At 40.5% G+C, this 24,587-nt stretch overlaps 1 protein-coding gene across 1 annotated transcript; it reads right to left on the bottom strand.

The window, feature by feature from the left end:
• Positions 1–1,957: 1,957 nt before the first annotated feature.
• On the bottom strand, positions 1,958–24,587 carry CYBB (cytochrome b-245 beta chain). Its single transcript, XM_082043326.1, has 13 exons — positions 24,478–24,587; positions 21,672–21,767; positions 20,127–20,237; positions 16,389–16,473; positions 15,003–15,148; positions 14,015–14,205; positions 10,800–10,929; positions 9,889–9,981; positions 8,160–8,413; positions 7,716–7,878; positions 6,757–6,903; positions 5,423–5,547; positions 1,958–4,793 (listed from the first exon to the last, which is right to left on the bottom strand). The coding sequence occupies exons 1-13, from the start codon at positions 24,520–24,522 to the stop codon at positions 4,667–4,669; spliced, it is 1,713 nt and encodes a 570-aa protein (XP_081899452.1). The 5' UTR covers positions 24,523–24,587; the 3' UTR covers positions 1,958–4,666.

Here is a 24,587-nt window from a genome sequence, read left to right as displayed (position 1 = left end):
CCAGTTAGGCAAGCAGAAAGGTACCAGTGACAGGGGAGGGAATGGGGTTAGCAGAGGTGCAGAACGGGGCTGGAAAGCATTTTTTAAGCTTTCAGCAAGTCTCTCAACACTTTTCCACTCTACCGTAATTAATTTTGCTGCTAGTCTGAGCTGGTTTGTGTGTGGTGAATATAAATGAGATCAGCGGGTTGCTAAGGTCTGTATGAAATGCAAAAATGAATGTGTGGTTCATGACAAATAACTGCTCTGGGTTGTGTCAGCGGAACTGGTGCTGTTTTACACAGATGTGAGGATCTTGATCCTGCCAATGCTGATAACCATTAGCATCTTAATGTATGCTCCGATCTTCCCTTGAGCATATATACCTATGTGTTTGAGGTGTTGGGGCTTATACCTGGCTATGAATTCTGCAAAGAACTCATTGAAAGATGAAAAAATACACAACAATTATTTGCCAAGAAGACTTCAAAATAGACCAGGATCCTGAAAAAAGTGCTGTAATGAGACCCTAACATTATTTCTTGTTTGTTCAAAAATACCTTGTGTTTCCAGGCAGCTTTTTGTTTGTTTCTCTGTTTCTAATTTGGTTTACCCCACTATTTGAGGACTGAAAGGCAGAAAGTCCCCACCCAGCAGAGAAAGTCTTACAAGACTGAAAAGAGGAAGACCTATTTTGCAACCAGGGTGGTTTCCCCCTGGGATGTGCATGATGGTGAACAGGCAGAGTAGCAAACTTGGATTTCATTTGCCCACCTGCACAATTTGCAAGTATATACCAGGGAAGTAAGAAGGACTAGATGAGACCCAGTACATATCGAGGTCTCACTTGAATGTATTCTCTGAATATGGCCAGGTGCCATGTCCCCTCCAAAGTCCACTTCCAGTTTCCAAAATCAAGATGAGGCCAATGAAAACCAGAACATCCCAGCACCCCAGAGGTCAGGATCTTTATCTGTAAGACTAACTACAGTGAACTGGGAATCAAGGATATTGATGAATTAATTAACTGCTTATTTCAGATGACTACATATGGGAAAACAGAGAAAATACCATGTTAGAAGGGAAGGAAAATATGCCAAGTTGAGGCCATAAGGGGGACTAACTTTTCTCTTTGGTCACTGAGTTGAACTCGTAATTGCTTCCATTAGTTGAAACAGTTATTTTAATAATCCAGCAACTGGCTTTTCTTGCCATCAGCAGAGCATTTTTCATTTGAATAGGGAATTTGTGGAACTAGATGGAAGAACAGATCAGACATCAGTCTACTTTGTAGACTCAGGCACAGCATGAGTCCAACACGCATTCCTGATGGTGTCAGGAGTCCTAAAAGGCTCTTACCTCTTTTAGAGTAATCTTTTCAGGTGAGGCAGAACTAGGACTGAAGTTTACTGTCAAGGACAGCCATAATGGGAGAGCCGCTTGTCATATTCAGACCCCACTGCAAGTGGGAATGATTCTGGAGGGTACCCTGAGACCCTGTGGAGTGTGGGCAGTGGCAGAGATCTGCCAGAGCAAGCACAATAGCTCATTTACCTTGGCACCCTGCAAATCAGGAGCTTAGTAAAGATGGGAGGAAGAGTTTTTTGGTGGCAGTTGACCCTCATCAACGAAGCATGGAGCTCCATTAAGACCTGCCTTCAACCATTAACTGCCATCCCCCTTGTGCTGCTTCCCTGCACTGTCCACAGAAGCAACCTGGAGACATCCGTGCCTTTCTGAAAGTCTTGCTGGTGCTACTGAATCACAGAATCATAGAATACTTTAGGTTGGAAGGGACCTTCAAAGATCATGTAGTCCAACCCTACTGCAATGAGCAGGGACATCTTCAACTAGATCAGGTTGCTGAAGATGGGTCATGGTGCCACGCAGCATTGCCTGAACTGCTGAGTACCATGTTCAGTTTCTCAGACAAAGGAGAGAAGCCACCCTTTGTTCCCAGGACATTCAGAGTCAGCAGTTTGACAGCAAAAGAATCAGTTTATTGTGAAAGTGACTCCTTCCCCTGCCTCCAAGAGAGAAAATCCCCAAACACACAGAAGGAGGAAATTTTCAGCCAGAGGCCCAGCCGATAGCCTTGGTCAGATTCCAAGCCTTCTCCTCTGAGTGAATGAGGAACACTGTATGTCCTGTCTGGGAAACACTGGTGGTGTCGCAGCCACAACTGTCTAAGAATTTAACACTGGCATGGGCTTTATATATATTATATATGTTTGAAAGATGTTTTATTAAGAAAAGGTCTGTGTCTAAGGTGGCTTACCAGTTAAACCACTGATTTGGGGAACTTCCATAGACCAGGCAAGCATTTGGAGGAAGGGTTTTACTCCTTTACCACCCAAGAAGACAGCTGCATTGACTGAAAACAGTACCACTGATATCTCCCTGTGCTTTGCTGAAGATTAGGGAGGACTCAAGGTAGTTTGTTTCTTATGTTTGTATTTCAGTGTTGTCTGTTTCACTCACATGTCCTAGATTGAAAAAAAACTTTATGTTCAGACCACGACTGATAATGCATAGCTAGCTATTTTAGCAGGATTCAACAGAACAGACCTTTGAAAGAAACTGGGAAGCTCTCACCTGCTTATGCTTTTATATGTTTTAGGAAGACAGTGATTTATTAGTAAGCACAGAATTCCTTTTTCTGAGTTCAGGGTGACAAACAACCCCTGGTACAGGTGTGCAGCAGGTCAAGGAGTGTCATTACAACTGCCTGAGTAAGGAAAGATCCCTGGAGTTTTAAGAACAAATGTGGCAATGTTTAGAAAATTAATAGGTCAATTAAAATACACACTCTCCAAGACTCTTGACATGACAAATATGCTATTTCCATTAGACCACTTGCTATTCCTCTTTACCCACTTTCTAACAGCATAGAGTCTGAGCGTATTTCCATTAAAATCAAAGCCAAATATTTCAGTGCTCTCTGCACAGAATGGGAGACTTACGGTGTTTCAGTAGCATTTTTTTTATTCCACAGAAAAAGTTTCTTTAATTCTGCTTAAGCTCTACTCTGACTTAATAGATGTGCTTCAAACAGAATTATGTGGATTTAGATACGCCCCTTCCGAGGGAAAGAACTCAAAAATTCCCAGCCAAAAATTGATCTTTGATAGCATTGACCAACTGTGGCTTCCTCCTCTTCAGATGTTGACATAATTCATTGTGTCATTTGACAGTTCACAGAAACAGATATTGGTAAATGGGAATGCGTAAGCTGTCCTGAAGTAGCATGGAGTGCTTGGATAGCATGTAAAAATGGTGTAAAGGGAGAACACATCTGGTGAGTTGAGGTCGCAAATATGCTACGTGTAACCAGATGGCTGCGCAAACATGTCTGAAATTGCAGGAGTCCACCACTTTCTTTTGTGACTGTAAGAAGCTGTCAGCAAGGTCTCATGCTGTGTGGGAACTATCAGAGGGCTTGGCTGCAGAGTTTAAAAGTGACTAAGCAGGTGACTGGGCTGCAAAAGAGACCAACAGTCTACAAAACTGTGGCTTTTTCAAGGCTTTTTGAACTTGCTTATTCATTCTTTTTTCCTGTGCTGCAGGTCTTAATGCCCTCTTTTTTTTTTTTTTTTTCTCTGCTACTGGTATCAGAAGTTTGGGTTCTTTTTTTTTTGAGAACCTGTTACCTGTAATGTACATACTAAAGTATTGTGCTGTGTGTGGGTGCTTGTACACATCAGGGACTCTATTCATAGCTATTCCAGCTACTGCCCACATGATCATTGGTTTCTCAAACCTGTTTCACTACCAAGGAGGAACAGCTGAACAATAGAGCCAAAAGCACTGTGTGCGTTTAAGAATGCTTCAGAAAATACCCATTAAATCACTTAGCAACAAGATTTTTCAGCCTTGAAAATCAGAAATGACAGTTTTAAACAACACAAAACCTCTTCTTGTTGGGAACCCTGCACTCTGAATTTGAAGATGTGAAACTGAGCGTGTTTGAAGCAGCCAAGCGATGGCTCACGTGCCAGGTGCAGGGCTTGGTTTGACTCCATCCTTGTCACCCCGCCCCCCAACAGCTGGGGTGGGGATGGCTCTCAGAAATCCAGGTGGTTCCTTTCCAGTTCTCTGCTTCCCTAAAGAGCAATGGCTGCTTTTCAGCTGCCTGTGCTATTTCTTGGACAAGATGTTTAGGCTTTTATTCAGAAGCCTGAAAGATGCCGGTGCACAATGGAGATTTCCTCTTGTAAGGAGCAATCTTTCCCAGTTGCCCTTCCCTAAACCTTGCCTCATTCCAGGGACTGGCTGCAGCCAGGATAAGCTCTCTCCTAATAGCAAGCATTATGCTAGAATGTTTTATTGTTTAATAGCATTAAGCTTCACCAGCGTGAATTGTCTCCCAAATGCATATGGCTGCTGAGACCCTTCAACAGTGATTATGACTAATAGGAGGATAAAGGCAGTTAATTGAGGGGAAATCCCCTCACACAAAGAAAATAGGTTTCTGCTAAATTGCGGCATGCAGAGGGCAGTGCTCACTTCCCTAAGGTAAAACTTGACTTTTTTACTCTACCACAGTGCCAAAATAATTCTGAAGAAGCAAAGGGATTTGTGTTAGTGTAGCCAAGATTAGAAGCTGGGCTGTCCTTCCCAGACTCCAAATAGAAAAAGAAATCCAGTCTTTAGACTTTGTATTGAATGAATCTCACGTGCTTGGGAGTTAAAAGTTTTCCTTGTTAAAAATGAAGTGTACTCCTCGTGGGTCAGCTTCTGAGTTACTGATGCTCTGCTTGTTGAGTGTGTCAGCTAGGGCCTCGGGTCCACAGAGAAAAACACCTATTCTGGATCTGTTAAGAAAATTAAAATTTGGTCAGGAACTAGGTATGGAGCAGCTGGATGTTCTTCATGTAAATCAGTCTTAAGTTCTGTAGGTGGAAGGTGTTTTTTTCTCAATTACAGGAACTAAAGTAGAACTGGATATCTGCGCCTTAAAAACTTATAAGCCCTTAAAACTTGCAAGGCACTTATTGCTGCTTCTAAAACAACTGGTGGGCTAAATCTCAGCTCAGAAGTAGTCAGTGAAGACAGTTTTATTGACTTCAGTGGAATCAAGGAAATAGAGCTTCAAATAGCTTACGCCACAAATTCTTGAAAGGAACTGTTCTGGTTTTCTCCTACTAATTTTGGGTGCTCAGCTAAAGGTCATCCACATTCAGGTTTGGGGTTTTTTTTTGAGATAGAAAGTATTTTTGGAGGTATTTAGACTTCCCATGAAGTACTTCACGAAAAAGGGATGACTTTTTTAAAAAGAGTAGGTTAGAACAGTTTGGTCAAGATCATGTCCATGACTGAAACAAGAACAGAAAATACCTGGAAATTGTTAGAAAAAAATGCTCCTCAGACTTAATCAACCAAAGGAACAAGGTTGTGGTATTATATAATTTAGATAGAGAAAATCCAATTTGGACAGGTTTACCCAGGATGCTGCCCCGCAATAGTTTTGAACTCGTTTTCCCAGTTAGGTCTTCCGTACAAGGTTTTCTGTTTGAGGCCTGTAATCACATCTTTCTCTTCTTCATGATGCATTACAAAATGAGTGGCCTATGGGAAATCAAACACAAAGGGCAGTGTAAAGACAGAGTCAGATGTGGCAGCATTATGTCCTGTTAAGGAAAAAATAATGTCAATCATACTGAATTATTTCCAAACTGAGAATGTGGAATTTATGGTGTTTACAAAGAAAGCTGACATTGGTAAAGTCCTGACTCTCAGTGTCTACCCCCGATTTTCCCCAGATTGGGCTATCTCAAGAGTTAAACCTATGAAGCATTCAACAGAACGATTAATTACATTTCTTTTGCAATTAACTGGTTTAGTCTAAGAATAAATCTGTAAATCAAAATAAAACTGTCCCTTCAGGTACAATAATACAAGTCCTTGACCTTAATGAAGTCCTGCCAGTTTGATCTCTGGAAGGTTTGATCCATATGAGATGGTCTTTTCTACCCTCCCTGTGTAACTTTTGCCTAGACTAAGTTAAGTAGATCCAGGAAGAGGAGAAGATGTGGCTAATGGCATAAATTCAGGCCTTGCTGAGTTCTGCAGCACTTTTATATGCCAAAAAAGTTACAGGTAACTTTCTTCCCAAGCAAGGATTGTGTGACTTTCCTTCATTCCTTCCTGTTTTGCCACTGCCTGTCTGGTTACTTCTTACCTTATTCCTACCCGCCCTGTCCATCTAGCTGAGCTACAGCACTTCAGGCACATGGTGAATTTTGTAACGGTGAGATATAAGTAAAAATAAAACATCACTAAAAGTAGTAGAGTGAGCACCTTTCCTGACTCAATCACACGTTCTCAAGCGGCTCATGGAAGAGCTGCTGCTCTGTATCCCCACAGCGACCTGCATGCATGGGACCAGATAGAGAACTTAGGAGAGCCCTGAAAAAAATATCCTGCCATTGGTCAGACCTCATGCATTAGCTTCTCCAGTTCCAAATGTCATTAATTAGTGATTTAAGCAGTACTAGCTGTCTTAGAGACACTTGCATGATCAGCTGAGGCTGCTGCTGCGAGGAGAGACTGCTTCCCAGAGCACACAGCCAGAGTAAACCAGAAAGCAAGTCAGAGTGCACATTAGCAGCCGATCCCATGTAACTTCTGATGGATAATACCGATCTGCATTTGAAACCCCTGAGAGCCAGATGGAGGCCCAGGATAAAGACCATTTAAACATTTCTCGGAACACAACAGACTTGCTAACATCAACCTGAGTGCATGTGGAAGTGGTATTTTCCATCGTGTTGTTACCTGAGACTCATCCCAGCCTGTAAGGTAGATGTTATAGCTGAGAAACTCTGCATTATTCCTCTCCTGCATTTGAGCCTCCAGAGATTGCAAGAGGTCAGCAAACCATTCAAAGGCATGAGTGTCCCTGCAAAGCCAGTAAAAATAGATCTGGAAGAGACAAGAGTGAGCTGTCAGGGGACACAGGCACTTATGATTTCTGGTTTTATGTCTGCTGACAGAATGAGGATTGTGTGGTTCTTGTAGAAATTGCCCTGACCACTACAGTAGATGAGTAGGCTGATACTGAAGCTATTCAGGATTTGTAATGTGACTGCAAGAACAAGGAAACATCTTTCTATTTCTCTTCCACGATCAGTTTACATTTTTAGTTCATGATGTTTTCTCACTTGCATCCTTGTAAAATACTTTGTTCGGACATAAATGAATGATTTAGAGGTAGATTTTATCTCCCTATCTGCTGGCAAGCAAGGTAAATTATAGCAGGTAGGTAACAAAACCTGTTCTATGAACATGACCATAACTGCAGAGTGTGACCCCATACCTCTGCCCAGGGAGTTTCCAGGAGCAGGAGGTTAGAGGGAGATGGTAGCAGTGCTCTTCCACTGACATGAAATTGCTCCCTCTGCACTTAGGGAAGGAATGCAATATTTGCATGGGCTGTATTCGTGCCTTGGACTTTGTGTTTCTCCCACAGATTGAACAGCATCTCTGCTGCAAGTGGAAATCCCCTGGGCCACAGTCAAGATCTGTGTCTGATTCTGCTCGTAGGTTATTTCTCCTTTCATGATGTTTTTGCTTTTGACCCTCCCACTTCCCTGCCTGCCAGTCTTGTGAGGTAACTGGACTCTTCTCTTGCAAATCATGGATGTCTGGAGCCAGACCATCTTTGCTGGGCCTGTTTTGATATGGGCTGTTTGCCCTTGAACAATTACATGGGTTCTGGGAAAGGGGACACGCACCTTCTTGAGTTTTAGGTTGGTTGCATCGTGGCAGTATTTGTACCAGACAGACTTGAGTACAGATGCAAAGGGGGTGACCCCTATTCCAGCTCCAACAAGCATAACAGTTTCATAACTGAACACGTCCTCACTTGCTGTTCCAAAGGGGCCGTCCACAGCTATCCTGAAATTGAAAATACGCTTAATAAATCAATATTTATTAGCACCATTTAAAATAATAAAAAGACAAGGCATTTATCTGCTACAATGCACATTTGAGCTGAGTACTAGTCAGCAAAAGAAGAGGTGGGGTTGATAGGAGAAAACTAGAAAGATCCATGTAAGGTCCGCATCTACAATGGAAGTAGTTAAGGTTTGTATCACAGGTACCACCAAACTGGTTGAGCAAAATCTACACTGTCGTTGGCATTGGTTGACTTTACCATGGAGATTATTTGTACATACTTGGGCAACTTCCATGCCTCCTGGAATTCCTGCTTATCACACCCGCATGCATTGAACAAGCCCTCTGTCCAGTCCCCTACGATACGGACGTGAATGCTGAAGTAATCCTCTTCTGGAGCAGAGGTTAATGTAAATGGGTGCCACTCCAGTTTAGACACCGCTGGACATTTGACAAAAATGTATTGCCCGACCTCCATCTTGAAGCCCTTCTTCATCATTTGCAGCTCAATTGTCTTGAAGGGATGAATGACCACCTACAGTGAAAGGGACAAAGGGAAGGATAAGGAAAACAAAAAGGCCATCTTCACTCGTCACTGTTCGCTGAGTGTATCTACATCCTTCATCACTAACATTGTCCTTTGCTATGAGAGCAAGGAAAGCAAGTGAAACTTCATTCCCAGCTGAACTGGGAGCAAGGAATAGCACCTGACAGCCAGAAGGAAGACTGCAGAAGATGCAAAATTTTGAGTTGACGTGTTTTTTCACACCATGCTTGCAATCATTCCAAAAGGGACAGGTCAGACTGGAACATGTTTTAACACATCGCCAGATCTATGTGTGCACATTGTTAATTCCAGATGCACCTTACACAGTGGCACAGAGCACAGTGTTAATGAATTTTCTGGTATATATATATATGTAGGGGCAAAACCATAGGGCTATCATACAGATAGGGAATTGGATAGATAATACCACTGGAGACTGAAGTTTTTATGTTATAACTGGGTGGGACCCATAATATGGGCATTTGCATTCTGCGTATCTTTAGCCAAGCATAGATAGAAGCAACATTCTAGAAGCAAGGCTAGTATTTCTGTCACTGTGATTTTTTTAATCCTGAAGTTGTTTGCCAAGGTTACTTTTAATCTCCAGAAGAGATTTGCAAGAGGGAGAACCAAGTGTGTCTATCTATTAATGTAGATATTAATAGTAGTGCTTAGGATTGTGGAAGACATTTCCTGCTGTCTGGGAACTAAGCAGACACCAGAGACATATGGTGTAGAAATGGCTCAGAGATATTTTGTTTAAATTACCAAAAAGCACACTGGTATATAGGAACCTTCCAACATATCAGCATTGTGCCAGGGCACAGTAGAGATATCTAATGTCATTCCCCAAACCCTGCTACGACTTGAGCAGGGTATGTCCACAAGATGCAGCACAGCGCCATGTTAGGAAATGGCACTGGAGAAGACTAGAGTAGCTTTTATACATTAGAGCTTAGTGCCGCACTAATTTGACTGTCATACTTCCAGAATCAACATTAATATTTCTGCAACATAACACAGAATGCAAGCTCAACTTTAGCTTTGGCTGCACAAAGAAGGTACCTCCTATTTTCAGGAGTCATTTGTTCTGCTGAAAAAACAGAATTCCTAAATATCTAGCTAGTTTTGAAAAAAAAAAAATATTTGTTGTTTTAAATTACTCTTAAGGCTATGTAATTTCTACATTACATAACTTTTCACTCAATACTAAGAAAATTACTTTTTCTTTCCTAAGATTCAGTCCTGTGCCTTAGCTAACTTCCTCCTCTTGCTCTCTATTAGAGAAGGCTATGTTTACATGTTAGTGATTGGCATTATTTTTGCATGATAGCATCCATAACATTCCTGAGAGGCCTTTCACTGATAACTTTGTCTGCTGTGCAGGAGCCACTGGCTTTGCTGCACCATTTGGAAAAAATGGTAAAGTTTTGCCCAGTGTTAAGCATAGCATCAACACATACCTTTGTGATAACAACCTTCTGCTGTGACCTCCAAAACCGCACCAGCCTCTCACACAGGTACAAAAACATGGGACCTACTACCCATTTCCATGTCTGTAAAGAGAATAAAATGAGAAGTCAGGTGATGAAGATGGCAACTTAGATTAAATCAAGTCATGAAAACTCTGCAGATGTGAAATTCAAGTAATGTAGGTCCTTTATTGACCAGACTAGGGAACCCATTAAGAGATATGACACCTTCAAAATTAATTCTGGTCAGAGAGGGAATTTCTTTCTCTGTTGAGAGTTGCAGCTAACTTTTTAATTGCTCCAACAGTTACAGCAGGGTATTTTCCTATGAGTGATTTTGTCTCTGTCTGAAAATTAAGATAACTAAGTGAAATGTGGAGTAAAGCTCTGAATGTATTATTGACTCAGGTCTGTATTACTGCAGGAGAAGATGTGGTTTCTGTTAACGGATCAGTCTTAAACGTGAAAGAACAATCAGCCTGATTAGTCAATAAAAGCTGAAGTTTCATTGTCACATTTCCAGAGCCATTAATTTTTTGTTAATTATCATTAGTCCATAAACGATAAGAAACTACTTATTATGTGTATTATAGCACTCTCTAGAAATCCCCGTAAGCCACAAAATACATTCTGGGTAAACAGTTCTCAGATATGATTTGGTCTTTTGCTTTGCCTGTTAATCATGCTCATTTTACGGCACACTGGAAGTGGGTTGTCTGTCTGTCTGTCCATTTTACAATCCATTCTGTCAAAACCTACTTCTTTATGTAAAGAAAGCTGTCGCTGAAGAGCACTGGGGGTTATGTAGCTGCTTTTCTACAGCAAGCGCGTATGTTTCTTAGCAAAAAGAGAAAATTGTTAACATTTTAAACTGAATTTGCACTCAAGAAAACTGTTCTTACCATAGGAGGATTCCCTGAAAACTGAGGGATTGGGCAAGATCCCTCTTTCCCCCAGTGAGTGAAGTTCTTGTAGCAAATTTTTGGATCATGTTCAGCCAGACTCTCAGCTGTCTGCCCCCTTACAATGCGTCTGGAAAAAAATTAAAATCACTAAGTCAATAAAATTAAAATGAAGGTATCTGTCCCTTACTGTTATTCTACTTCTATGCTATCCTATTTATGTGGAGTTGTGGACTTCTGCAGTGCTACAGCTTTGATACAGCTTTACTGCACAAAATTGCTATTAAAATTATAAAAATGGGAGGAAAGTTTGTAGGGGAAAATACTGACTACAAGATCAGGCAAGGAACTGAGAGGTATGTCCATTACCATTTCCAGGAAATGTTCATAATAGGAAAACTTCATTCCTTTTGAACTTATCCTACTTTTTACTTCAATAAAAACAAACCCTGGAGTGCACAAAGTAATCAGTTTGCTAGTGACCAGTAGGAAAGTTACTTCTGTCTGTATCTTAGGAATTTAGGTAGCCCTTTCACAGACTGTTAGGGATTGGAAGGGGCCTCAAAAGATCATCTAGTCCAAATGCATAGTTCCAATATGCATTCTTCCTTTGATGCTTCCTCTCCCTTTAAAGCTGTGGAGTAGCTGTTCAGTTGGCGTGAATGAACACAGATGCTTCTGATGCAAAGCAGCTATGCCAGCTTATGTCAGCTGATGATTTGGCCTCTATATTCCTGCTTGGGTAGGGTTTTTGTTGTTGTTCGTTGTATTACAGAGAAACCCGACTGCTCCAGTTCAGCTGTACTTCCAGTGGCAGAGCTAGTGCTGAATGATGATTTCAGTTTTAGGGGGAAAAATATATTCTGATCTCATTCACTATTTCCTGCCTCTGTCTGGATTTGTGCCAACCTCAGGAGTGTGTGAGAGTCTCAAAAATGATGGTAATTAGTAGGATGAGGGTCATAGTAGAGAAACTCAGATCTACTGATTTTCCCTAGAAACAGTCAGATTCTGATCAGGCTGTACAGTTTTATGCCAACTGCTCATAAATATTACTAATGAACCTCTTCCTCATTAAAGGTTTCAATAACATACTGCCTGAAAAATAAAGGGAAGGCATGACACTGTCCTAGGAGCATCACGAGTTGCAAGTTGCAGGAACATCACCAGTTGCAGTTTACTTCCCCACTAGTGACAAGGGGTTCAGCTGAGCCGCCCTTGGGGTTGAGTTAGGGGAATAGGAGGAGCCCGTTTCCTGATGCTCCTCACCCTGTTGCTTAAGGGAAAGGGATCTGAGGGATTTTGCCTTGCCCTCTGCTCTGTCTGAGGTTTGACAGTGCCAGTACTCTGCACAAGAGAAATAAAGGACTTTTTTTTCCCCTTATTGTTCAGTGTAGATGCCCTTCCGGTACTGTAATTAAGCTCTCAGTAGTATAGCCTTCTAATGACTTCTTTTTCTGCTTAAAGTTTTACTTTGGCTTCCAAGGCAGGGTGATCTGCCTCTCTGTACCCTCTCCTCTTTACATTTATTATGATGGGAAGTTAGGGACATATTTCTGTGTCACATAGGTCGTGCATAAAAAAGAAAAAAAAATCAGTGCTACAGAAATGCAGTGACAGTTTGTAACTGAGATGAATCTGCCCCTTTGATTCTCTTAATTGTCTTTGTTTCAGTTTTATATATATATATGTATATATACATATGCATGTGTATACACATGTGTATGACACACAGCCTTCTGTCTCCTGAGATAGTGACATCTATGCCTCTCTCTAACATGTTACTTTGAGACTGTCAGATCATACTTATTCCATAACATCCATCTTTGCACACCTAAGATACCTTCCTTGACTGTAAAAAGCCTGTTCAATACTTTTTAGTCTATTATCAATTTCTCTAAACTAAAACTATCATTCTTGCCTTTGAAGTGGCAGAAGTGAGGCCAATGAAGTCAGAGCCAGAAAGCATCCTTCTGTCTTCAGACAATAGTATTCCTGTGTTTATCTCCTTCCAAAGGATAGCTGAACTTCTCTGATAACCACATTCAACCCCACTGCTGCCCAAACTCTTGTCTGTTCAGTACAGTGCAACTAAAATGGTGGAAGTATACTGAATATCCAAGTAAATAGTCAACTTTTACAAAATATATGCTCCTCATTGACCACTAGAAAGAGCAATGCTTGCTTTCTGATAGCGTTGTGTAGTAAATACTACCAAATGTGGATGTTTTGTCAGTAACTATACAATATTTACTGCAGGAAACACGAACCACTTGTTCTTTTCCTTCAACAGGTTTTGCTCAAACCTTCTTGTTTTGGAAGTTGGAATGGACAAATATGCTGGTGGCAATTCTCATCTGCCTTCTATTTTTGTTCTTCCTGTTGTAGTCTCATTTCTGTCTTTTTCCAGGCACTGCTGGACTGAGGGGAAGTGTTTTTGAATAGTCATTTTTGCTGGGCATTTTAAAGCGCACTTTCTAGTGCACCTAGAACTCCCTTTAAAATGGACAATGTAGTATAATTATGAACTATGAAATGTGGCTTGGATACTTCAACCTTTTTTTTTCTTTATGCAGGAGTTTTGTCGTTTTCTAAAATGGAACTAAAGCTCATTCTTTTAAGTACTAAAGTTGTTTCATTAGGCTGTTGAGCTATTGCTGCAGCAGGTATGGAATGCACAACCAGTGGAAAAATATGTTCGTAATTTGGAAGTTACAGAAAATTACAGTCGCCTATATTGAGCTGCAACAGCTAAAAATCTGGCCTGAAATACTGCTGATATTAAAAGTTCATCCAAATCTGAAGGATAAATCTGCGTTATTGTAGTTTTCATTTACCAAACAAAATCCTGAGCTCTGTATAATTTTTATGGTGAGGTCTCCTTACATGCACGTGTATGATGCAATTCCTTTTAGATGAGAAAGATAAAGTAACAATTAGAAACAGGAACCTTGGAAAAGAGCTTTCCCATTAAAATACCAGAAAAAATTGAGTGAGCTTAAGTATGCCAGAGTCCCATAAAGCCTCAGGCATGCAAATAGCTTGTTGCATGTATCAGAGAGAGCTTCTTGGCTCTCAAAGCCTCTCTTGGCCCATCATTACCATAAAAAATAACTGCTGCTTAGTGACTTAAGTCCCTATATTTATGTGTGTAGAAAGCTATACTTTAAGATAAAGTAGTTGTCATGTATTCTGTGATAAGTGTGAATACTCACCCAGCACCATGGATGACAAGGCCAATAAAGAAGATGACAAAGAGATGGTGGGTGTACCAAAATACTTCAAAATACGACCTTCGGATTGTTTTGGTGGATGATGTGATGATTAGTATGAGGGCCAGCGTGATGATAACACCAGTGAGACCAGCCAAGTATGTGAAGGCCACGTATAGGCCCCCCACAGGATTCTGTGAAATAAACGCACATGTTGATCTAAGGAAGGCACAGCGTTGAAGCAGAGACAGCTGAACCATCAGTCTGTCTCACTCACCAGATCTTTTACCTTCTTAAGTCACCCACTACAAATTTGCATGCCAACAATGCCAAAATCCCACACCATTTTTTTTTGCACTGCGGATTTACTTGTACAAAAGTAAGTGGAAGAAGAGAGAAAGGGTTTTCCACCAATTCACACACATTGTTTCTTACTCTGCCACTGCTGAGCAGTACAGGCTTGAGTACAGGCTTGGGGGAAGTGAATGCTTCTGCACGGCTCTGTTGTTACATCCATATTTACGGAGCTAAATGAAAGCTCTCCTTTTCAGTGGTGTTGTGCAATGGGTCTCATAACTCATACAGAGACAGGATGCTTGCTGCTTCTGAGGAATGGGGAAGGTTTATTTTCCTTTTTTTTTTTTTCTTCTCTAACTAGACTTAAGGAGCCCAAGTTCAAAACTTTTGCCTTAATTTCTGTGTGCCTTTCTGTAGGCCACATCTACCATAGTCAGAAGACTTCTTTACAGGGTACTTGTGTTTACGTAATGTTTTAAAAGTACTTTGAAATCCTGAGGTGAAAAAGTTTGTACTACCAAAATTCACCAACAATGTTACTGACAAATATAGAAAAATGAATTGTGCAAAGTTTTGCTGCAAGATGGTCCACACCCAGGCTGTGCACACCAGAAAAAGGCAGTCAGCTCAGATTGTCTTACATGGTCATCTCATCTAATGTAATACTGATTCTTCACAGCCTGATGTCACTTACCCCAATTTTTTTTCTAAAAAAGTTGATATAGCTTTCATTTGGGTTATCACCAAGGCGAGAAAGCACAGCTGCCAGAGTTCTGTCCTCTTCAACGCGGGCTTGAACACTCCACTCTACATTGAATAAGTGTGCGATGGTGTGAATTGCTAGGCGTGACAGGAAAGAAATGATCAGGGTTAAAGACAAGAAAAGTTCTCAGTGGTTTTGGTAACATTGTAAACTTCATAATGTTAGTCAACGGCAGTCTAAGACCTTTGCCACTCTCACCCTTTCCATCACAATTTCAGATCACTGACATATTTTACTGTTGAAGCTTTACCATCTGAATTTTACATTTTTTTCAGTGGGCAAAGGAAAGAAGTAAAGGGAAGAAGTTTTTGGCACATCTTTGTTCACAAAGGCTTTCAGCACTTCAAGTGGAAGAACAGTGCCTTAGTTTTATACCTGAGAAAATGAAGCATGGAATGGCTTACATTATTTGTCAGGAATTCTGCAGAAGAGCCAATAAGTGAATCTGGATCTCTTTGGTGTCACATTTCCTAGTGCCGCTTTGCTCTGCTGTGTTGCTGATAATCACTAACAATGTTCTTGCTGTGCCGCACATGTCCCATAAACCTGGTACATCTGAGGTGCTTCATGCTATTTCCACGACACATGATTGCAGGGGTAAGCCATACAACACTTCTCAAAATGTTTCTCCTTTTGTATCAGCAGTTACTTATTCAGCTTCAAAACGGGGCCTGATGGTTACAGATCTCACACCCCCAAACAATTTGTCTCTGCTGCCTTACATTAACTGCATCACCCCACTCTTTTCTATGAAGTGTTGGTGAGATTTCAGCCACAGCTCAAGAAGGGAGCCTGCTCAGCTCAAGTAACGTACTATTACAAAGGCTGTTCTAGAATATATATGATTTGTAAGGTACTTGCATTGACAAGTGACAAATTTGAGAGGGAGGGTGCGAAAGACAGAAACCCCTTAATTTAGGAAATGAGAGATGAAATATGAAAACATTTCCATGGCCTGTCCAAGCTTTTTCTACCCTTTTCTTTCATCTTTTCTGTTGTTTCAGACATGCCAGCTAAGAATTAAGTCCAAACAAGAATTAAAGCCAGGGTATCTAGTTCTTGTGGCATTGCTAAATATCCTTTATTAAACAGTGTCGTGAGTTGTGCTCAAGAGAAGGGTATCTTTTCTTATTTATCTTTTGCTGTATGCCACTTGCAGAATAATATTTGGAAAATGATTTAAGACTTGGCACGCGCTGACTCCTTCATGCTAATGAAATCAGGTCTCTGCCCACATACTTAAGAACTTGAATCTCACCTGGATACTGTGTAAAATTCATGAGAAAGCAATAAACAAAGAAACATCTGAGCACCAACCAGTATGAAGGGCGATCATCCATGCCACCATTTTGTGAAAGGTGAGGTTCCTGTCCAGCTGTCGTCTGACACGCGTAGAGCAGCACTTTGGGTTTGAAGAAAATAAGTATTTGAAGACTATTTGTCATGTCTTTGTTTACTTATTTAAATGCAGGGAAAAAAAACAGAGGCCCTGACCACAACAATTAGTGGCATTGCTGGTAAAGATTCAGAATTCCTGAATACAGAAAAAAATATTGCCCCCCAAACTACAGAATATGGTAATAACAGATTATACTTTAACATGTCCCATTGAAACAGAGCATTTGATAATGAGAAAAAAACTTAACATCCCCTATGGAAAAATCATATATCTTATCTGTGTTAAATTAAAATTGCACATTATAAATAGGAGGGATCACCCTCAGCCATGGCAGAGTAACTGTTTTGGTAGATTCTCAAGTTGCCACCTAACAACAGGATTCTACAGTGGTTCACAGTGTAGGAATGAACTGTAAAGCCTGGGTATAACAGTCTCAGGGAGCTTCCACCCGAAACATGCTGGTCACTTAAGAAAGTGATGCCTTCTCCAAAAAGCTGGGTGTACTTGCCTGGCATTCACAACTTGTTGTTGGAGTTACCCAAAGAGAAGAAGAAAGAAAAAGACCCCTGCTGATACAAACTGAAGAACTTGTTTGTTATGGAAAACAAAGTGATATTTTCATTAAGAATGATGATGGGTTCCTAAGAGGCCCCATCTGAATTTTGCTGTGGTCAGTGAGAGTTTTCCTGTAACTTCATGTTCCTGCAAAGCTAGCTATTTGCTGTCTCCACACAGTAGAAAGCATAATTACCTTGTGTTGTGTCTTTCCATTGCTTTTGCTGACTGGCAAACATAAGATAACACTATGCAAACTAACACGCACATTACCTCACAAGAACTATGTAGATGTTTCCCACAACAAGTTGAGACCAAAATATTCTCCTGAGTGTTTGCCAGACGTTAACTTTGTAGATGGCAGGGTGAGGTAGAGTATCTCCCTAGGTGATAGAGTGAAGCTGAATCATTCCAGCCATCCAGGAGTGAAGCAGAAGAAGGGATGATGAAACACCAGAACAATTTCATTTCTAATTTGTTCTTTACTTAGTAGAGATATACCAGCAGTGGCCTTGGTCTTCCATACTGGTCCTTTTCTAAATATCGCATGAATATTAACTGTACAGAAAAACAGATGAGCAGGAAACAGTTCTCTCCTCCAGTTATTCTCCAGCCGTGACACATTGATTAAAGGGTGAATTCTAACACACTAGAGCTATTGCAGTGACTTCAGCAGACTGTAAGAACATCTAGGAGAAATTTGCCTTTCTCTGTATATCTTGAGATATAATTAAAAAGATTGTAGAATAAACTGTAGCATAGTGAAAAAGTGCCAATGCTACTTGACTGCCTTGATCTTGCTGTTTCAGAAGCAGAATGCCAAGCAATGGCAAAATGCTGTAGCTAGGTTCAGTAGTAAGGTTCATTAACAACAGTGATGAATACAGCAATGAAGGGTATACAAAGACAATGCAGCTGTTCTTTCAATTAATGACAAAAAACTTTGTAGCATATGATTTCTGGGTAGCAGGATGTAAAGGGCAAGAGGTGCCAGCACATTCCCGTTGAACAGTGGGTCTGAATAATTCTCCCCTCTTCTTAACCCCAATGACACTGATATTGGAAAGGTTGCTACCCTTTCAGTATGTTATGTGACACTTTAAACTCTGCATTTTTCTTAGAGATTCTCACAGGTGTTATGTGCAGAGCACAGATAATTAGAGACAACAGCAGAACAAGTGTAAGCAGCTGTACCCCTGTGCTAAGGCCACTGCAGTCCTCATACTACAACTGGCACACTGGGCTGTGCAAGTTTTGCTTGAGATACAAAATTACCTCCTTCCTGAGGTATAGCTTTATTGCAAAAAGAAACAGAAGCTAAACAAACTCCAGCTGTCTAACAGTCCTATTTTATGTCCTCCCTCACCTCCTTCCTCATCCTCAGAGCTCTTCATGTCCTCATATAGGCTGGCACTATCAGCAAGATAGCAAGCTGTGGGCAGGCAGCAGAAACGGAGCTGTAGCTCTCTGCATGGTTTTCACTTGCAGACTGGGTGTAGCCTGAGGTGCTACCACAGTGCCCAAGGCAAAAGGACTTACTCTGTAGCTTCAATACTGAGATAAGAGGTACAGCTTCATCGAGATCCTGGTTAGAAAAGTTAAGCTATAGATGTTAGGATATGAGCAATTCAGGACAAGTAGCATGAAGCCCTTGGAAACGGTTTTTAGCCTTCCAGTAACATCTCCAAAAGTATCTCCAGCTCCTTCTTTGTTTTGACCTCAGAAGACCTGCCCAACCTGCTTTCAGCTCGACCCCATGGAATCTATTTCAGACCTCATAAAGGCCTTGTACAATCAAGAGCTCATCAATATTTCCCAGTTACATTCATCCAATAGCAACATTAATCCTACTAAATTTATGTTCATTACAGATTTCTACAACCTGGGGAGTCACCTCTGAATTTTGGCAAACACTACTTTTTTCAGAGCTGAGGAACCCTATAGTTTTATTTATTATTCTTTTTCCTTTTACATGCATGGGGACATGGCTGCCTGCTTTTGTAGCATCCCAGATTCTGAGGGGGTATAGCACAAGTCTGAAAGCCTGGTCTGTGTGGTTCTAACTATCTATTCCTACGTGTTATGCCTTAAAAAGGCCAAGACACTGGCCTTACTCCTAGAAGTAATTTAGGAGCTTAATGTAGCAGGCACTTCGCATTTATTCAGCCACACTGATTGTCAAGGTATATGTACTAGATGAAGTTACAGCTTGGGATGTCTCTGATTATTTTCTTATTACTTTGTATCCCACTCTCTTCCCCTATGAAGGAGTCTTGAAACACTTCATCTATTTTATTGCTTCCTCTTCTGCTCTGTTTTTTTCAGCTCCTGCAGGCTGACTCTTTTGTGTGAAAGAATTTATACCAGATTTACAAATCAAAACGAAATTCTGTGTACTGTTTTTGTTGAACATGTACATATTAAAGAGGCTAGAAATAAAGAAGCAATCATATATTTGGAAGGACAGTTTATGAGCTTGGGGAGAATAATCATTTTCACTGCACCATGGCATGCATTTTCTGCATTATTTCTGCTATAACAGCCAGAGACCTCGATTTCAGCAGCACTATCCTAGGAAGCCTCTGCAGCTGTCACTTAGAATCAGTTGTCCTTTTCTTAGTGATGGGTCCTCAGTGCTGTATATAAGATTTGCATTTGGGAGCTAGAAATGGTCAAAAGGCATTCAAGCTTGAAGAACTGAACATGCAAAGACAGAAGACATGGGCTAATATCTTCTGCAATAACTGGGTGTTGCAGGGATGACAATGAAAGCAAATGTGTGTGAGCACCACCAATGGCTCCTGCCAGGCAGAAGAGAGACTTTGTATCCAGGGCAGCACCATGCCCAGGAGGCAAGAAAAAAGAGAAGACCCAAAGGAGTCTAATTCAAGGCTAAACCTCTCAACAGACCTCTAGATATACTGTTGGCATATAGACCCCAGTCTTGCTCATAGCAAAACTCCAGGCTCACCTACTTCTTAAAAAAGGACATCCCCAAAGTACAGTATATTTGGGGAACTTGGACAACATTGCTTAGCATATGTGCAAGGCTGCGTGGGTTATTATCTTTCACAGATTTTGAAATTCTTTCTTCATCTTACCGCACTTGATCCTCTGAGGAAGGAGAGCAAATTTCGACATACTGGCAGCAGAATCAGCATGCAGTTGAAATTCAGACAAGCTGCAGGGGCCCTTGCCAGAGCCAAAGCACGCTGTAATTGGAGAGGTGCTGTTATTAAATAAGTTACCAAAGACATTACCCAGGACCTGGATAGGCACAGATTTACTTTATGTATTATATCGCAACTTTTAATGAGTGTGAGATCCAGAGTTAATTAACAATGTTCACATTTCAGTGGGGTCATGTTTTGGCCAAGTCAGAGACAGAGATGCAGGCAAAACATGTTCCTCCAAATAGACATCTCCTATTTCCAGTTTTTAAATAATATGATTATATGAAAAGCTCCCTGTTGTGTCTGACAATAAATGGCCAAACACAGATGCAAGTCTAAGCCATTAGTAGAGTTTTCTGTCCCCAAGCTGTAAAGAAATCCTCACTGCTGTGGTTTCAGTTGGCGGGGGTTATGGTAGACAGGACAGCTTATGAGAGAAGTGGTTTAATGTTCTCTGTTGTCAGTAAAGTGAGTCTAAGGAAATTTGTTGCCTCATCTCTTAGGAATATGTTCCCTTAATGTTGCTCTTTGTATCCTGAATTATTTCAGATTTGTGAACAAAGACTCTTTGAAAGGAGGGAATAATGACTGTATTCGTCCAAACACGATGAAGTGAAGGAAAAGATAATGTTTACTTTCCTTGCATTGATTGGGACCCTTTCAGGTTTCAAATCACAGTTGCTTACTTGAGGTTACACTGAGCTCTAGTTATCCAAGCACAGGTCTCTGTGACTTCAAAGGCAACTGCACCATGATTGCAAAGGATAGAATTTGATCCACAGATCTGAAGCTGTATTGCAGAATGGAATTTCATGCTTTGTTGAATTAAACCATGGCTTTGCAAACCTTTTACAAAGTGCTGTGTTCTGTGTATTGAAGCTTAGGCTGATTTTTATGTCTGTGATCAGGCTTTTAAAATATGCGAACAAATGCAATTTTTGCTGTCAATTGATCATGACCCATGGTAGCTTTGGAAACAAGTTTGTAGTAGGACAGATAATGCTGCATTAACCATTGGGTTATATTGAATGGCCCAGGGTCCAGGATCACTTGACTAGTATTCACATGCTTGATGAATATGTGAATGATGATTGCTTTTCAAAGATAATAACTTTGTAAACTCTTCATGCTATGAAAAATAATTGCATGGAGAAATGATTGCACAATAATTCTATGGCAATATTTTGTTCATCTTTTGCTTAATAAAGCAGGCACAATGTATATTCACTTTAGTTACCAGGAGCATATTCACCTGAAAACATCTTTAGAATGGGATCCCTCTCTTCTGCTTACCGGCTATCTATTTAGAGGCACTGAACATCTATCTGCATTCAGTTATCTGTTTGCACATGACTTTTAACTCTGCCATGAACCTACTGCTCCAGTCACTTGATCATGTTTCAATCAAATAAAACTAGGGAAAAGATGCTATGTGTTCAGTCTATGCCAAGATAGTACATGTTTTGTACTTACGCCAAGGAGTACTCTGGTGTAGAAGAATTTTGGTGGGATATCATATGCAAGATAGTACCACCAAAAGAGGAAGACATTTAAGCCCAGCCACACAAGCTGAAAGAGAAATGAACAGGAAACTTTACAGTTTGTTATTAGAGATCAAACATCTGAATTTACCTAATTCAGAAAATGGTCAATTAGCCCATTGTGCTCCTGTTTGCCCAGAGAGGTGTACTGCAGGGTGTGAAGGGTTTGGCAGGGGCGATAGAAATTTTTCTGGTGGAAGTGGGTTCTGAAGTGTGCACGCAAGAGTACAGGAGTGGCTTTAAACCAAAATACAGCCACGGGGAGCTGAAACAATTGCATAGCTCAAGGGGTTTAGACGTGATTATATAAGGACCATCCCATTACAAGTGTTTAGCTAAGGTGGTGAGTCTAGCTGAATCTCCAAACATCATCAAAGGTTCAGGTCTCTTCCAAATAGCAGTTTCTTAGACATATTAACTTATGTAAAAGGAAGACTTAGGAGCCAGGCCAAAGCTTGTGATCTAAATATAAATGGCCTAAATTACACATGTTTTCTATGGAATAGGAGTCTTTGAAGGTCTGAAATCAGCCTACAGGAAATATTCAACACAGGCATTTTGATACTGTTGAAATTAGCCCAGACTGAGTTTCTTCGTAGCTGTACTGCAGTGTTGTCTCACACTTGCACATCCTACTCTTGCGGGTTTCTTTAGGAAAAGATAAGCCATTAGCCCTTCTCAAAGCTGTCTAAGGCAACTACAAGCTTGTCTGGCCACAGACATCATAGAAAACCCAGCGATTTGCCCTTCTCAAGATGGTTGGCTGATTTCATATCCCATAGTGAAACCAACCTGTACCAGTGCAGCCTCAGTCCAAGTAGATTTACTCTAAGTAGTGCATAAAAACAGAAGAGAGAAAGTCTGAGAAAGAGAAAACCCAGTGTCTGGTTATAAGTTACGGATGCCAGAAACTGTGATATTACAGTCCCTTACCCCTCCTAATTGATATGTTTTGCTAGTTCTTTGGCCCAGTTGACACTGTAAAAACCTTGGGATTAGTTAAGATCTTGAAAATGTCTTACACTTGTGGCATAAATGTGGGAAATGAAGGGATTTCCATCAGGGTAGGGCAGTACATGGGAAATCCCCAAAACTTCATTAAAAAACTAAGCTCATCACAGGATTAAATGCTTAGGATACATATTCAAAGTGAGAACGTGCCTCTCCGATGTACGGTAGCCGAACAGCAAACCCAGAAGACCAAGAAGTTTGGCGTGATTGCTGATGGTCTCTCACAGTTCTTCTTGGTGTTGACCCATATGGAACATGGACATTTCAAACAATACTGTGACACCCTTTGGGAACCTGGGTTAAGTTGCAGAGTTAGGAGCCATGCTCTTTAGCTGGGGCCAGTGAAGACAGCATTGGCTGGGGTTAAGGCTGACAAATTTCTGTTTTGTTGGGGTAAATCAATAGAAACTGTTGCTGTTCTGTTTCTATCAAACACTGGATAATCCTGTACCTAATCAGTGTGCAGGAAAGTTGTAGAAGACAATGCAGAACATTTTGGTAAGACTTCCAGTAAACTGTCCTTTTAGCTGGTTTCTTTATCAGTGACTTCTTCTGTTTCCTTCCCTATTAGCTGACCTTGCTATAGTTTTGAGACTCTAAAACCAAATTCCTCATTTGAACAAAATAAGGGCCTCTTACTTAATTCTTTCAATATTTGAGTACTGGTGGAAAAAAAAACGCCAGAATTCATCTCTTGGCAGTTTCAACTTCCTCAATTCACTGAAGGTGACAGCAAACACAGTTACACCTTTTCAAAACACTAAAGTGCCAGGGTTATATTCCTAACCTAGAGCTACACATCTACAGTGTAAAAGTAATATGTAAGTATTGATTGTCCATAGCAGCAAAAATACCTTTCAGAATAAAGATGTTCACATTTCAGTTACCTCAAATACAGAAGTTATATCTCTTCTTTTTCTTCCTCTCAGTACTTACATATACTAATCACGTTTGACAACAATTCCCTAACTAGTATTACACTTTGGTGTTGTATATGTTTTTATTTATATATCTATATAAAATTGTATACTTATAGCTCTTGTATCACACTGTGAAGTGAAAAAAAAAAAAAAAAGAAAACACTGAAATACTAACTTTTCCCTAAGTTTTCTCCAAGCAGGACTGCCCTGCGTTACACTTTAGCACTTTTAAATATGACTGGGATTTTCAGTACTTTTAGATCTTGCTCAGAATGAATTTAACCTACTTTCATAGCTATTCTATGCAAGTTGTCTACAAACTCCATTCAAATACTAGTTGTCTTAATGAAGAATTCATGAATCTCTGCTCTAAATTCTGGAATCTGACTCTTAAAAAAATTTTATATCATCAAGACACTTTTTTTTCAGCTACACCCACTTCTGTTTATAAAAGTGCAAGAAAGGCTTGTTGTTGTAATTGCTTTCTCTGTTGAAGTGCTCATTGCTAAATGAGATGTAATGTTATTTTTTTCATTGTCACTGTTGCATTCAGAAAACCCAGATACTTAAATATTTCTAACAAAGCAAATGAAAGTTAAGATACGATCATTTCTCAGTCAACAATGAAGCAATCGAGATACCAGAGAGAGGTCCTTAAAAATAATTCTCTTGAAGCATTTCACTGCACTTGCTGCCCTTGTTTCTGAATAATCAGATGCATCCTTCACTGACACAGTGAAACCTGCTTAGTACACCTTTCTGCAGAACTTTTTACTAGACACAAATCACAATAAAAATTGTACTTACAACAACAAAGATGGACAGTCCTTCATTCTCCACCCAGTTACCCATGATTGCCTGAGACGAGCATGCACAACAGCCCCGTTCTCTCTGGGACAGTGTCTATGTCTTCTCTC

This window comes from Streptopelia decaocto (genome assembly GCF_964273445.1).
Source record: "Streptopelia decaocto genome assembly, chromosome: 1".
NCBI classification, from domain to species: Eukaryota; Metazoa; Chordata; class Aves; order Columbiformes; family Columbidae; genus Streptopelia; species Streptopelia decaocto.
This window is presented reverse-complemented; position numbering and strand designations above follow the sequence as displayed.